General features: G+C 38.4%; 1 protein-coding gene across 7 annotated transcripts in view; it reads left to right on the forward strand.

The window, feature by feature from the left end:
* shank3a (SH3 and multiple ankyrin repeat domains 3a) overlaps positions 1-8,734 on the forward strand; it is a 1,267,872-nt gene extending 1,259,138 nt beyond the window's left edge. For 5 of the 7 annotated variants that reach the window (XM_059986981.1, XM_059986984.1, XM_059986980.1 and 2 more), the window contains one exon: positions 8,179-8,734. In XM_059986981.1, coding sequence (XP_059842964.1) covers positions 8,179-8,734 — 556 coding nt within the window. Of the gene's footprint in view, positions 1-5,406; positions 5,442-8,178 lie in introns of all 7 variants that reach the window. The other 2 variants (XM_059986986.1, XM_059986987.1) reach the window with 2 other exon arrangements.
* The last annotated feature ends 5,917 nt before the right edge of the window (positions 8,735-14,651 follow it).

Consider the following 14,651-nt stretch of genomic DNA (forward strand, 5'->3'; position numbering starts at 1 on the left):
TCAATGGATCTGTAAGTATTTTTCAGTAATTGAGTTCTATTAGTAGGTGTTAATGGTTTTTTGTTATGAGACCCACTCCCCTCACAATTCCATGTCTCAGCAAACTCAGGAAGGTTGCAACAAATCAGTTTGTTTTGCAATTTTTCTGGGAAAGAAAATGAATGATAGTTCATTTGTTCTGTTCAGTATTCCCAATTTACTGGAATGCCTTCACTTAAACAAAAGAACAGCAATGATTTATTTGATGGTTAACTAATCACAGCTGGGAATGGTCTTGAATGGCATTGATCACAGCACAGTCAATAACCCAAAAACAGGCCAGGCACTGGAGCCACAAGTCTGTCGAAGATGAAGGAAGGGTAAGAGCCAACTGTAAACCAGTTATAAAACAGGTGTAAATGGTACTGATGCTTAAATTACTATTTAAGAGCAAAGAAAGCGAATTCTGGTAAAAACAGACTAATAAAAGCACTGATTGATGTTTCCAGTCTCACACCTCACCAGAGACCATGGCATCAACTTGATAATGGAACATCTCTGAAAGAAATGGAAAAGGAATGGCTGGTGATATATTTGAGCTTTATTTATAAAGTAGCACAACCTTACATGATTCCGTCCATTATACTGTGTAAATATTGCATCTGTGTGTGAAATGTTTGGCATGAACCTTTTATTCATGCACCATTCATAGCAAACATACCATGGCTTTGGCTGTTTAAAGATTTTGGCTGCTAACATTTGCCTCATTTGCCACCACAGAATTCTAGGAACAGATAAGACTTGTTTCAAAATTCCTTCGGATCTCTACTCCTTTCTCTTTTGTTGCTTTTGATATTGATGCAGATAGAATGAAAACATTCCATGTTTGATGACTGTAGCCAACATGCTTGGAACCTTGGTGCACAAGTGCCCCATAGTCCAACTCAATGCTAGGCACAAAGTTCAAGCAGTTTGGCAGTCCTGACAAAGGGTCTCGGCCCGAAATGTCAACAGTGCTTCTCCTTATAGATGCTGCCTGATCTGCTGTGTTCCACCAGCATTTTGGGTGGCAGTTACTAAGTTCATAGTGAGCTGGATGATGGAATGGAAAATCAATGCCTCAATTTGCAATTAATTTCAAGAGTGTCCTTAAAAGACAAATAAACTATTCAGTCTGCCCTTGCATAGGAAATTCTGCTGGAGAAAGGAAAGATAGACAATATCAACAAAATGGCATAAGTCCAAATAGAGTGCATACCTTTTAATAAATAGCAGAACATATTGGAAAATAAATGGAATCCTAGAAATCAGAGGAGCTCAGAGTACTAAAGCAGTGTCCTTACGTTGAACTTTTCTAAAGCACTTATCAGGTTAAAATGACATTCTGCATTTATTTCCAGTCACTTTATCTCTAAGATTTACTAAGGAAGTTCCAGGATGAGGACTTTCAGTTTCAGAGATACTTTGGAAGCCCTGGAGTTGTTCTTGAAACAATGGGTGGGAGGAGATTTAACAGAACTCTCCAAGCATCTTGATGAACTTGAATAAGCTTTTCAAATTAGTAGGTGGTTCAAGAGCTAGAAGACATACATTTCAAGTGATGGGGAAAATATATAGTGAGAAACATTTTCATGTAGAGAGTGATTATGACTTGAAATTCACTGCCTGTCATAAGAGTGAATGAGAGCTTTCAAAATGGAATTCAATTGACCTTTGAAGAAAAATCTCTGGAAAGGAACTCAATTACTTGCTCTACAAAGAACCTGAAATGATTTGATATCTTTAGGCCAAATGACCTCCTATGATGTGACAATTTCATAGAGTGCCCATTGCTACATTATAACTCATGCTTACAGTATCTCCCAAATTCCCAATTAAAGAATGGCCTAATTATAAACCCTTGATTCCTGCAGTCTACAGCACGAAACAAATTCATGACATTCATTGTAGTTCCCAATACCCTGGCATGGTGTGTGAGGACTGGAAAATTGCAAATGTCACCCCACTCTTTAAGAAAGGAAGATGGCAACAGAAAATAAATTATAGACCAGTTAAGCTGACCTCAGTGGTTGGGAAGATATTTGAGTCAATTGTTAAGGATGAGGTTATGGAGTACTTGGTGACACAGGACAAGATAGGAAAAAGTCAGCATAGTTTCCTTAAGGGAAAATCTAGCCTGACGAACCTGTTAGAATTCTTTGAGGAGATTACAAGTAGGATAGATAAAAGGGATGCAGTGGATGTTGTATATTTGGACTTTCACATGAGGGTGCTTACCAGTTTAAGAGCCCAAGGTATTACAGGAAGGTTATTGGCATGGTTAGAGCATTGGCTGATTGGTAGAAGGCAGTGAGTAGGAATAAAAGGATCCTTTTATGGTTGGTTGGTTGCTACTGGCTAGTGGTGTTGGGATTGCTTATTTTTATGCTGTATATTAATGATTTAGATGATAGAATAGATGGCTTTGTTGCCAAGTTTTCAGATGATACAAAGATCAGTGGAGGGGCAGGTAGTGTTGAGGAAACAGGTAGGATGCAGAAGGACTTTGACAGATTAGGAATCTGGGCAAAAGAGTGGCAATGAAATACAATGTTGGAAAGTACATGATCATGCACTTTGGTAGCAGCAATAAATGTGCAGACTATTTTCTATATGGGGAGAAAAGCTAGAAATCTGAGATGCAAAGGACTTGGGAGTCCTTGTGTGGAACACCCTAAAGGTTAACTTGCAGGTAGTGAGGAAGGCAAATGCAATGATAGCATTCCTTTCAAGTTGTCTAGAATACAAGAACAGGGATGTGATGCTGAGGCTTTATAAGGCACTGGTGACACCTCACCTTGAGTATTGTGAATAGTTTTGGGCTCCTCATCTAAGAAAAGGTGTGCTGGCATTTGAAAAGGTTCAGAGAAGGTTCACAAGGATGATTCTGGGAGTGAAATGGTTATCATACGAGGAACGTTTGTTAGCTCTAGGTCTGTACTTGCTGAAATTTAGAAGGACGAGGGGGGATTTCATTGAAACCTTTTGAATGTTGAAAGGTCTAGACAGAGTAGATGTGGAAAGGATGTTTCCTATAGTGGGAGAGTCTAGGACAAGAGAGCACAGTGTCAGGATAGTGGGGCGCCTTTTCAAAACAGGGATGCGGAGAAATTTCTTTGGCCAGATGGTGGTGAATTTGTGGAATTTATTACTGCAGGCTGTGGAGACCAGGCCATTAAGTACTTAAGGCAGAGCTTACTAGATTCTTGATTGGACATGGCATCAAAGGTTATGGGGAGAATGCCGGGGAGTGGGGCTGAGGAGAGGAAAAAGGATCAGCCACGATTGAATGGCAGAGCAGACTCAATGGGCCAAATGGCCTAATTCTGCTCCTATGTCTTATGGTCTAGTTGCAACTGCCTATGTAACTGCCTATTAACATGGCACAGAGTAGAAATGCCCACTTCTTAGAAGGCAGAGGTTAAGAGATGTTGTCAGACTAAGCATGACAGCATGAGGAAATTAAGAAATTAAGACAGCATGCATTATGAAATTAAATTCCCTTTGGACTGTCTTATCATCCTCATATCTAGTTTGAGCCAGAAGTATATCCCAGGCAAATTATATTTTAACTCCTTGTATATTCTTCCAAACTTTCACAGGATCATTAGTATGCAAAGAAATTATTTTGCCATGATGTTAAATAAGACACTTGGTTGATGTCAATTATTACTCCTTTGTTATTGGCCCTGCAAAGCCTTTCCTTTACAGTTATGTGTTCAATTCCCCTTTGAAAGGCTTCTATTGAAACCACTTGCAACACTTTTATAAATAGTGCATTTCAGTTCATAACAATTCTCTGCTTGGAAAAATCTATCCATTATCTCTCTGGTTCTTTCACAGATTATCCTAAATCTGTTCATTCTCATGATCCACCCTTCTGCTGTGAAGCTGTTGCTAAGAGATTCAATTGCATGCCATTTTCTTTTCCAGGACACTACTGCGAGCAGGTGACCCTTACGCCAGACACAATTCTTGCTTTTCAGCACATAGGATGATGTCATTCAGCAGGCATTTGAAGCATTATGGGGAAACTTGGACTATGTCCCCTAAGGGACCACTTTGGACTATGTCCCAGAGGGACACCAAAGACAAGAAATCAAATTGGATATTCAGTTAATCTTTCCTGTATTGGTACAACCTCACTGCCCAGCTGACACCCCCCGATATTGTTCAAAGCATTGCCATCCCCCATGCACTGTATTTTCTCTACCCCATGAGCCTTGCTGTCCAGTCCTACCATTTAACTTACCTTGTTGTCAGTACATGTCTTCCTGTGGTCTTCACCTTCCCCTCCAATTCAAGCACTGAGCTATAATTCCTGTCTCTGTCTGTGCCCAACTCAGGACATAGGCCTACAGGTCATTTTCTGTCGGGCCATGGATGCAACTAACGTCAGAAGCAAGAGGTCAGAAATCAAAATGTTCAAGATGTAACAATCACCTGCTAAATCTCCTCTTAACTATCTGCAGAGAACAACTCCAATCTAGTCTTTAAATATAACAGAAGTGCCATATCCCTTATACTATGGCAGTAAATGTCCTCTACATCCTCCAATGCCTTGACTATGCCCAAAGCAAGGTGTCCATAAATGGTCAATAAACACCATCCTGGGGTTTACTACTGATTTGTGTAGGTCCAGCATAACTTACTGCTTTTGTATTCCACATCTATTTATAAAGTTCAAGACCCCACAACTTTTGTTTGCATCCTTGTTAATTCACCTTGCCATCTTCACATCATTCACAAGGTCTCTGGCAAACTCAGTGATGGAACATTGTTGTAAAATCCAGGTTCTTGCATGACTATTGTAAGAGTAAAGTTCAAAACCATTATAATCAAGTTCCTTTGGCAGTAGAATTCTAAACCTGGCACTTAACATACCTCATAGTTCTAGGATCTAACCCCTCTTCGCATTAGTACTGAAACATGGTTCCCGAGAGATGACTGCAAATTCTACAACACAGTCTTTTCTTTGGCATAAGTAGAATTTGACAAAGCATTCTCCACACAGCAACAGGCTTGCTTTTTTTTTGAGTTCATAAGGTTCATATTCTGAATTGAGTAATGCCCCAGATTATGTGTTGAAAATCTTAATTCCCTTGCACTTATTGGATCATTTTAAATTGCTTTTACCCCATACCCTGAGTCAAGATCAAACCTATCACAGACTGTTACAATTCTTTGTATTGTAACGATGGGAAACACAGGAAGGAGATCCAAGACTCAGACTCTGAAGTAATGTGAAGCAAGTCTACTATGGGAAGTGTTTACTGTAGTGTATGTAGTGGAAATGTCTGGTCATTTTCATGGATTGATGCTAACATTTCTCTCTCATTGCCTCTTTTTTTTCCGCTCACTGTGCATGCGTTGTGGTGCTCTGTCTAGAATCACCTCGAGCCTCAGGAGGGTGAGCAAATTGTGTAAGTGCTCACTACCATTCGCCACATCCAAATTCCCTTCTTGGATTTTGCTTTGTCTGGATTCTTTTAATTCTGCTGTCTTATGAACTGTGAATTTTCCTTATGGTGAAGATGAAACATTGCCGTACTCATTTTGCGTGCGTGTGTGTGCGTGTGTGTTCTTTTGTGTTTTATTTTTTCATTTCTAACCCATGGGCTGCCCTCCACCAAGTCAGACAGCTTTTGGTTCCACTCAAGGGCAGGAAGGTGAACACATACGTAAGCTCAAATCATTACTTCCAGTACCTGCAATCTCCCTTCCATTTCTCAGTCACTTTTACATCTTCACAAAATGGCTTTCATTTTTCCCTGAGTGATTCATGAGCAATTGCAGAGAGAATTTAGAGTTGCTGCATCCAGTCTGGGAAAGTTCAATGGCACTCAACTACTGGAATTTTCATCATTTCCATAACTACAGAGACTCAGAAACAAAAATTTTAAGTGTGAAATGCTCACTGCAGACCTATAAGTGCTAAAAAATAAGAAAAATTAAATTGCCATCTGTTGATAAGAATTGGGCACTTAGTAGGACTTGGAGGAAGTCATACCTAGTGTGCATTATTTTTATTTGTATGGTGAAAGCATCACTGACATTCTGTCAAATTAATTCATTGGCTCCATTTCTTCATCTTCCAGTAACCTAGTAACAATTAGATTTCAGACAACTTACTTTCCAAGGTTCAAAGTGACACCTTCCTCCATCTTTAACGTAAAGTAGTGGTAATAATACTGACTATAACTCTGTTTCTAAATGCAAGCTGGCATTGCACTTGTGATTTTCTGTCATGGGGTGGAAGTGGGAAAACAACCACTTACCATCCATACAATCTTAGAGAATTACCCTTATTGGTTAAAGACAATCTTAGAGAATTACCCTTATTGGTTAAAGATTAACTCTAAATTTCTCCAAGCATTATACAACACAACCATACTTTACACTAATGCACTTTTTGACAAATGTAATCCTAATCAGTGTTTAAACCAAGATAAATATTTGATGAGTAAATTTTGCTCTCAGGCTTCATTTGGAGTTTATGTTAGATTGTAAACTGGTGCAACATAATAACTGGTGATCAGAAAGGAGATGTAAATAAAAGGGTGATGGACGTGCAGTGCCCCCTATACAAATTTTGAAGTTTGTGTCTTTTAGCTGTATCGTTGATGATGCTGAGTGCTAAGCTTGAATTATTGGATGTTGTGTGTGTTGTGTGCATTTCCTAGCATGAACTGTAGGAAACACTCAGTTATGGTGTTCTATCTCTTTAAAATAACCTGAAACTTTGAAATAGAAGACGATTGAACACAGAATGCGTGGTACAAGGTTGTGAGTTTTTGATGTCAACCATAGATAATTCTCAATCTTGAAAAGTGATCGCTTGGGATAGTAGGCAAACTGGTTTGGGCTTAGCCATCAGTTTCACCAAATGATCTGTTCTACCCTATACCCTTTAAAGATCTCAGAAGTCAGTCATCTTATTCGACCATCCTCTTGGATGGATATGCTATACAGTTTATATCAAAATGTGTGGAAAAGTTGACTAAAATATATACTAGATTAAGTTCTAACAATTTCAGTCATTTGGATTTTTATTAAATGGTAACAATCTATGCTCATCTCCCACAAACTAATCAGCTGAAGCCCAGTAACCCACATCTCCCTACTATCAGAATCAGGTTTATTATCACCGTCATGTGATGTGAAATTTGTTAACTTAGCAGCAGCAGTTCAATGCAATACATAATCTAGAAGAGAATAATAACAACACAGTGCACCTCACTAATCAAGCTAATGCAATCTCTTTCAAATCACTCCAACAATCAGAACCCCACACTTCAAACTCTCACCACCAATCTGTCTCCATATTCAGCAAACCCACAAAACTCATGCACTCACACACTTGGTTCCCATAACATACACACCCTTCTGTGTTTAATTTACCCTCTTTTCAGTCTACCATCATCCCCATAGTTTTGTATAACAACACCAAGGTTAAGGTACTACACAGTGTTCAAATGCATGAGCTATTGATTCCTGATCATGATTTCAAATCACTCAATGGCAGCAGGGAATTTAAATATAAATAATTTAGTATATATATTATTGATAATGGTTTGACAAAAATTGTGAGCATTAAGTAACCTAATTAATGTTTAAAACCTAATCAGGATTCACTAATATCTTTCATGGAAAGATGTTTGCCAATATGTTATTCCAGACCTAATATAACTCTGAAATGGCTTAGCAAGCTATTCAGTTCAAAAAGGTCATTTATAGATGAAGTATGAATGTTGTCCTTGGCTGTGCCCACTGTGCCCACATTCTGTTAACAAAAGTCTATTGGCAAACCTAGTCACCGAACTACAGTCACCTCTCTCCACACTTAAACTTCAGACCACTTTGTTCCATAGTGACCGCTGTACTTGTGCAGCAAAATCTATTGGCATCAGCATTAAAGTCTTTCAAGGAGAAAAAAGTTTCATTTTCCAGGAAGAAATTCAAGCTCTCTCTAGCAGGTCTTTTCTGATGAGTGTGAAAATTCTGTGAAAGTTCCCCGATATGGGATAGTGAAAGTGCAAAGCTAGCTTCCTGCTGTAGCCTGATAGATGTTGAGATTTGGACATGTTGCCTTGGGTGACTCACTAAGATGAAGCCCAGGACACCAACTCCTAATTCTCTATTTTCTTTTTTTGTCTGCAGACTTTTCAGTAGTTTAGGAGAACTGAACACAATATCCCAGCGGAGCTTCGGAGCAACATTCACTATCCGTCCTGGCTCCAGGCACCCAGTTACCCGAAGGGCTCCAAGCCCTGCAAAACCTGGCCTCGAATCAAGGACAGAAGCCGGCATCAGTTCACCAAGGCCCTCACCACTCTCCACACCAACACAGACCCCTCCCACAATCCTGAAATCTTCTAGCCTCAATATTCCTCACGAGCCTAAGGAGGTGCGGTTTGTGGTGAGGAGTGCCAGTGCTCGTAGCCGCTCCCCATCTCCCTCTGGTGTCCCCATGCATTCTTTGCTTCCCCCCAAACCCTTCTGCCAAAAGCCCATGGTGATGTGGAACAAGTACGACGTAGCAGACTGGCTCGACAGTCTTAACCTATCAGAACACAGAGAGAGCTTCTTGCATAATGAGATCGAAGGCTCTCATCTACCTGCCTTGACAAAAGAAGACTATGTGGAACTTGGAGTCACAAGAGTTGGACATCGAATGAACATAGAACGTGCTTTAAAACATTTTATTGATAGCTAGCTCGACTGGAAGGGAGAAGGGAATCTGGGTGGGTAGGGTGGGTCTCAACTGGTCTGGGTCTTCGAGGGGAGGAGGGGGTTATTTTTAAAATGAAAAACATAACACTGCACTGAATGGTGGAAAAGGGCAGAGCTAAATCTGAGTGGCGTTGCTATGGTTAATGTTGCATGAATATTATGGGATGTTGCTTGGTGTTGTTCCCACTGAAGCTCGACCAAGGTTCTAATGAGAATCACAGTTTTTTGTTTTCTTAAAAAAGGATAAATGAGAAAAAAAATGAGCAAATATTTCATTCCGTTGCCTTTGAATAATAGTTGCTTGGGAAGGGAATCTCTGGCTTTCTTCTCTTAGCTTGCAAATTGATGCACAAACCTTGAGAGGCAAACAGAAATTCCCTTCCGAACTTGGACAAGTTGTGTTACCTTCAGGAGAATGTTTAAAATAGGTAATCAAACCCAGTCTTTTTTGAATTGCATAAAATTTATTTCAAAGTTCCTTATATTCTAAGGCAAGGGACAGTCTTCAATGATCTATCAAAAATAAGAAAGCAAATCAGTAAAACTTGACCACTGAGTGCTTGTTTGACATAGAGGGACACATATTCCATCCACAAAAATACTCACCTTTTTACCAATTATATATTAGATCAAAATAATATAAAACTGTTTTTATGTTATGATTTTACTAGATCTATATACATATACTATTATAAGAAAATGTTAAATTGAATCTTCCAAACAAATGACTTGATTATTAAGATTGCATTTTCCCATTTTCTCTTGTACTTGTTTTTAATGAAGATAGATTTTTAGTTTTCAGGCTTTAGTGATATATTAAAAACAAGGGAACTTGGACATTCTGGCACATTTAACATCATCCATCCATAAACTTGTTCAAAATGAGGATTTTATTTTTGTTCTCATGTAAACAGAAATCCCTGGAGTGGATTCACATGACTGGTGACCGTCCATCAGAACGCTATGTACCCACATGTCTGGTGACGTCATCAGCTTTGCTAGTCACCTTTACTTAACTATACTGTTTGAAAGCATTACTTCTCAGCTGCAGGCCAGTCCCAAACTATGCTATTACTTGGCCTATTTTTGTAATTTTGTGTACAATGGTGGAACAAACTAAAGAATCAATTTGACCCCTTCACTGTGTAAGTACCCTTTACTGAAATGTACTGTACCTTGAGTCCTTTGAGTAATGCAAAAATGGTGAGGGTTTGATATTTTAATAGTGTATGTCAAAAATACACCAAGCCAACACGATTACATATATGTTCACTGAGAGGCACATTTGCACACATACCTTTTTCAATTTGCTCATGCATACACCAGCTCACCTCCCACATTCACACCTCCTCTTACTCATAAATACTCCCACTCACTCTTGAATTAGGTTTATTATTACTGTCACACATGTATATACTTGTTTTCACAGATACTCCAGAGATGTGTTGTAACACTGCAAATCACTACATCACAGAACTACATTATAAACGAGGCATTACTAACAAGAGATTTTCTATTTTCCATGGTGGGCAATTGGGGAAAATTGCTGAAGTCTTTCTGTGTTTATCTTCAGCTGGAGAATCAGATGGTGAGGACATGCCAGGGACTTTGTTGACCTTATGATCCAAAGCAAATGAAAAATATTGTTATCATATTCACATATTATTGGACAAGAAATTAAATTGTTTTCTCTTCCCCTAATTAATGATTAGAATATTTTTTAAAGCAAAGGTGTCATGGAAAAAATAAACTTAGAGAAGGAAATTATTAAAAGGTATGGGCAAGCAAGTAAGAAGAAATATCAATATGGAGACAGTGTTAACTTACAAAGGATTTTGTTGATTTCTGCCCTGAAGAACTATTTTCTAATTCTATTACTGAAAATATTTTCTTTCCAGAGTGGTAGATACCTGCAATGGCTCTATAGAAATAGAGAGTGGAATCGAGACTGGAATAGGGTTGTCGAGCCAATTTCTGGCAATTGACGTACATCGATGACATATGTAGTCAAGCTGAGGCTAAAGAAACTATTAGTTCTTCTTTTGTCTTTCTTATGATGCAAATATCCTGGTTCAAATTGGTCATGACACCATACTAAAAAAATTACACTCAATTCTTTATTATTTAAAACTAGATGTGGAATTTTATTCTGTGATTCTACTTCTGCCAAAAATAAAAGTAAAATGTCAGAAAAGTTCAGCAGGTCAGATAGAGAGAGAAATGGTGGTAAAATTTCAGCTTAAAATTAGACAAAAAACTTTACTAAATGTGTGAAGAAAATTACACCATCATATAGGGAAAATATATTGAGGCTGAGACTAAGATACATTCTCAGAACAGTGTAGAAAAAGATTTACCCTGTCCCTTACTTGAATATAGTCCAAGAGTGTTTAATAGATACTGCAAAGAAATTTTCTGGACATCTGTGTTATCCAAAACCTTGAGGACCAGAAATTTTGTAATAAGAAGCTGTATAACAGAAAGGAAACTAGAAATTGTATTGAGATTATTTATAGAATAAAGACTGAAGCTCAGAAAAGAAAATGAGGCAAAAATACACTATAGTGCATAAATAATGGAAAAGGGGACTGTGAGTCAATTGAAATTGGAAACGAGAGTTGAGACTTTATGACATGCATATACTGGAATAAGAGGAGCAGATGCGATTGAAGTGAGACTTTATATACCAGGAAGATTTAACGAAACCATCTCTGTGCCCCATTCTTTACAGAATGGTGGCACATTATGAACTCCCAACAGCTCACTCCTCATAACTGCCTGCTCTATCTGGAGCTGCAGAGGCAAGGAGTGGAGGCCACAAACTCAACTCGAGTTTGCTAGCTAGCATTGCACTCAGGATTCAGAGTTTACTTCAGGATCCCCGGGTTAAGAAGCAGGAAAAATATCATCCAGGTTCCTCGGCCTGGTCACACCCTTTCCCTGATTTGTTTCAAGCATATCAGGGAGGTGAGAACGGCAGGATCAGGCTTAGCTGATACGTTGCCTGGATTGGAAAATAGCCTGCTGGCATTCATGCCAAGGCTCACACATGAAGCATGGCTACTTAACTGAAGCTCTTAAGGGCTACCAGTGGCCACTGATGTTGAGCTGTAACCCAATAAGAAGCAATGCAATAAAAATGGGACATTGAAAGGTAGACGAGAAGTTGGAAATGAGTGAAGGTTCAATACTGAAATGGGAGAATGAGTGTTGAAATAAAAAAATGAAGTGGGAAATGAGTTAATGAGGGGTGGGCAGAATGTACGCCAGTAAAAACCAGAGTTTACTGGAGCACGAGGAAAGAACATAATGCAAAGACATTAATATACGATGTATAATCTTGAAAAAGGTTAATAATTTTTAATAAGTTAGTAGACCCTGAAATACTTTGAGATGTCAACGATCCCGTTAGCATATACGTACATAACCTCACCATCTCCTTTTCAGCATGTATCCCAACACAGCTGAACCTTCTTCCCATATCTGTGATTACTACTAAGCCATTTTCTTACCATTTTCACCAACTGTCATCTCCTTATATTACAAGCTTACCTGTTCACTTTTACTTATTACTCATAGCCCAGCCAATCTTCCTATTCCCTGACCTCACTAATGCATAATCTCCCCATATCCCACAAACTCACTTCAGAGCATTCCATCCAGCTACCCACTCATCAATCCATCTATCAGGCTTCTTCCTATATAACACAACAATTCTTAACCAAATTCTGAACATTCCTTGGATGCAATTACCCATTTCTCCCACAGTTCCACCTACCTTTAATCCTACATTTCTACTTTCTCTCTTTATTCCTCAATCCCACCATATACCTTCCTATACCATTCAGTCACAACTACCCAACCTGTTCCCATTTTTCTCAACTCATGCATACTACATACCTACCTACAAACATACAGACATCCAAACAGTTGTTCCTTTCCCTTAGTTCTGCTGTCTATGTCAATTTCCTAGGAAAGCTTTTTCATAATCTGGTTCCTTTGCTAGCAAAATTGTCCCAGATTCACTTTTAAATGCCTTATTTATAACTCTTTGCTCTGTGGACTTAAAATCTTCTTTGTCAGGAAATTTGCACAATCACATTTCATACTTTCCATTTGTACCACTGCTACGTCCTTCATTTTTCACGACAGTGTGAGAACTAGTAGTTACTACAGAACTCTTTAAACTTTCATTTTCTAATTCAATTCATATTTTCAATTTGATAATGTGTTTCAAGATTAAATTTCTCTGGAGAGTGAGATATCACATAAGAGAACTAGGCTGTGCAATTTTGAATGAGGATGCTGCTGTGTAACCAAAACCACTAGTCCGCTGCATCCCTAATGCTTTCTTGCCAACTGTACAGTACATTTCTTAAAGGGTATTTAACATTTTTGGATATTTTGCATTGAGCAGGTGGACCAATCAATTCACTTGAGTTAGTGATTTTTATGACAATAACTGAGTTAAAAAGCCAAGCTGTGCCACAGCTTCCAGAAGAATGAGAGAAGCATGAGAGCCTAATAGAAATGCACATGGAGCTACAATTTCAAAATGAATGACAGAAATATTAGTTGTGGTGTTTCATAGACCATTAATTCAGAATTACCCCTTTTATACCATCAGCCAAGGTTTAAATTGTCCAACCATTTGGTTGTACAATCTACCAGGTTTTTAATACGATTATGACAATTAATATTTTATAATAAGAGAAGTTATTAGGCCTTTACTACAACCCTTCCAGCCCTAACAAAATGTCACTCCACAGATTTCTGTTTGAAGGTAGTTGTCTATTGGAGCTGGGTGCCCAATGTTGTTGTGGCCCAGTGTTACATACAGTATTCCTACAGAATGATTCCTTTTGGTGAGTCCATTAAAAATTAGGGTTTCTTTTGCTTTCATTTTTCATGGAAAGCATTTGGTAGAATATAATCTTGTCTGTTTTTTTGGATCTGAGATTTTTCCTTGGTGATTTTTGCACCTCAACTACAAGATGGCTATCAATGTCACATCAGATTTGCTATTGTGGAAAGGAAACCAAATGGCCAGGTTTATATAGATTGATACAGACTGTATGTAACATTGCCATAATCCAGCATAACTTCATTCCATGACAACATTAATCTGATCATTGAATGGGGAAGCATATTTTAAAGAAATGATGAACAGAGGGCCTGAGCAGCTCTGCAGTGAGATTGGGGAGCTTTTGTAAGGAGGGTGAGAGGGCACTTCTACACTTCCCTATTGTCTGTTATAGTTTTAGGAACCCAAGAAACTTCAGAATAACAACTGTTCTGGGCATTCTGTCTCTTCTAAAAGAGTAAAAAATGTCACCCAATTTTAATCATCTGTTATTAGTCTGTTTCGTAGAGTGCTATAGATCATGTGTTTGGAAGTTGGACTCACTCTCCCAGAACAACATGGATGTTGGAAGTTAACTGAAGCTTTCAGGATTGAGGTAGATGGATCTTTATTGGTTGAGCTTACTGAGGATATGGAGAAAAGGTAAATAAATGGAGCTGAGTTACATTTTGGTCATTATCTGAAAAATGACAAAACAGGCTAAGAAGCCTGCTCTTGTTTGTATTTCCCTAAGGTAATTCATCAATTTCTGTCTCAGCATTTCCCTGTCTCTCATGTGAATAATAACACTATATGATTAACTTCAGCTGAAAAGTCTTAAACTCTAAGGAAATCAATATTACTATTTAGTTTTAGGAGTTGTCCTGATGTAGTGAGACCAATGAAAGAGAACATCTCTCAAATCTTACTCATAATCAACATAAAGCAATCATTTATTTTATTCTGTACATCAATAGGTTTTAAAATCTGGATTTTATCAAACTTTGTATGACACATCACACTTCCATCTTCACCCACCCTAAGCTAAGTCCCATTC

Source organism: Hypanus sabinus, chromosome 13 (genome assembly GCF_030144855.1).
Source record: "Hypanus sabinus isolate sHypSab1 chromosome 13, sHypSab1.hap1, whole genome shotgun sequence".
Taxonomy (NCBI): Eukaryota; Metazoa; Chordata; class Chondrichthyes; order Myliobatiformes; family Dasyatidae; genus Hypanus; species Hypanus sabinus.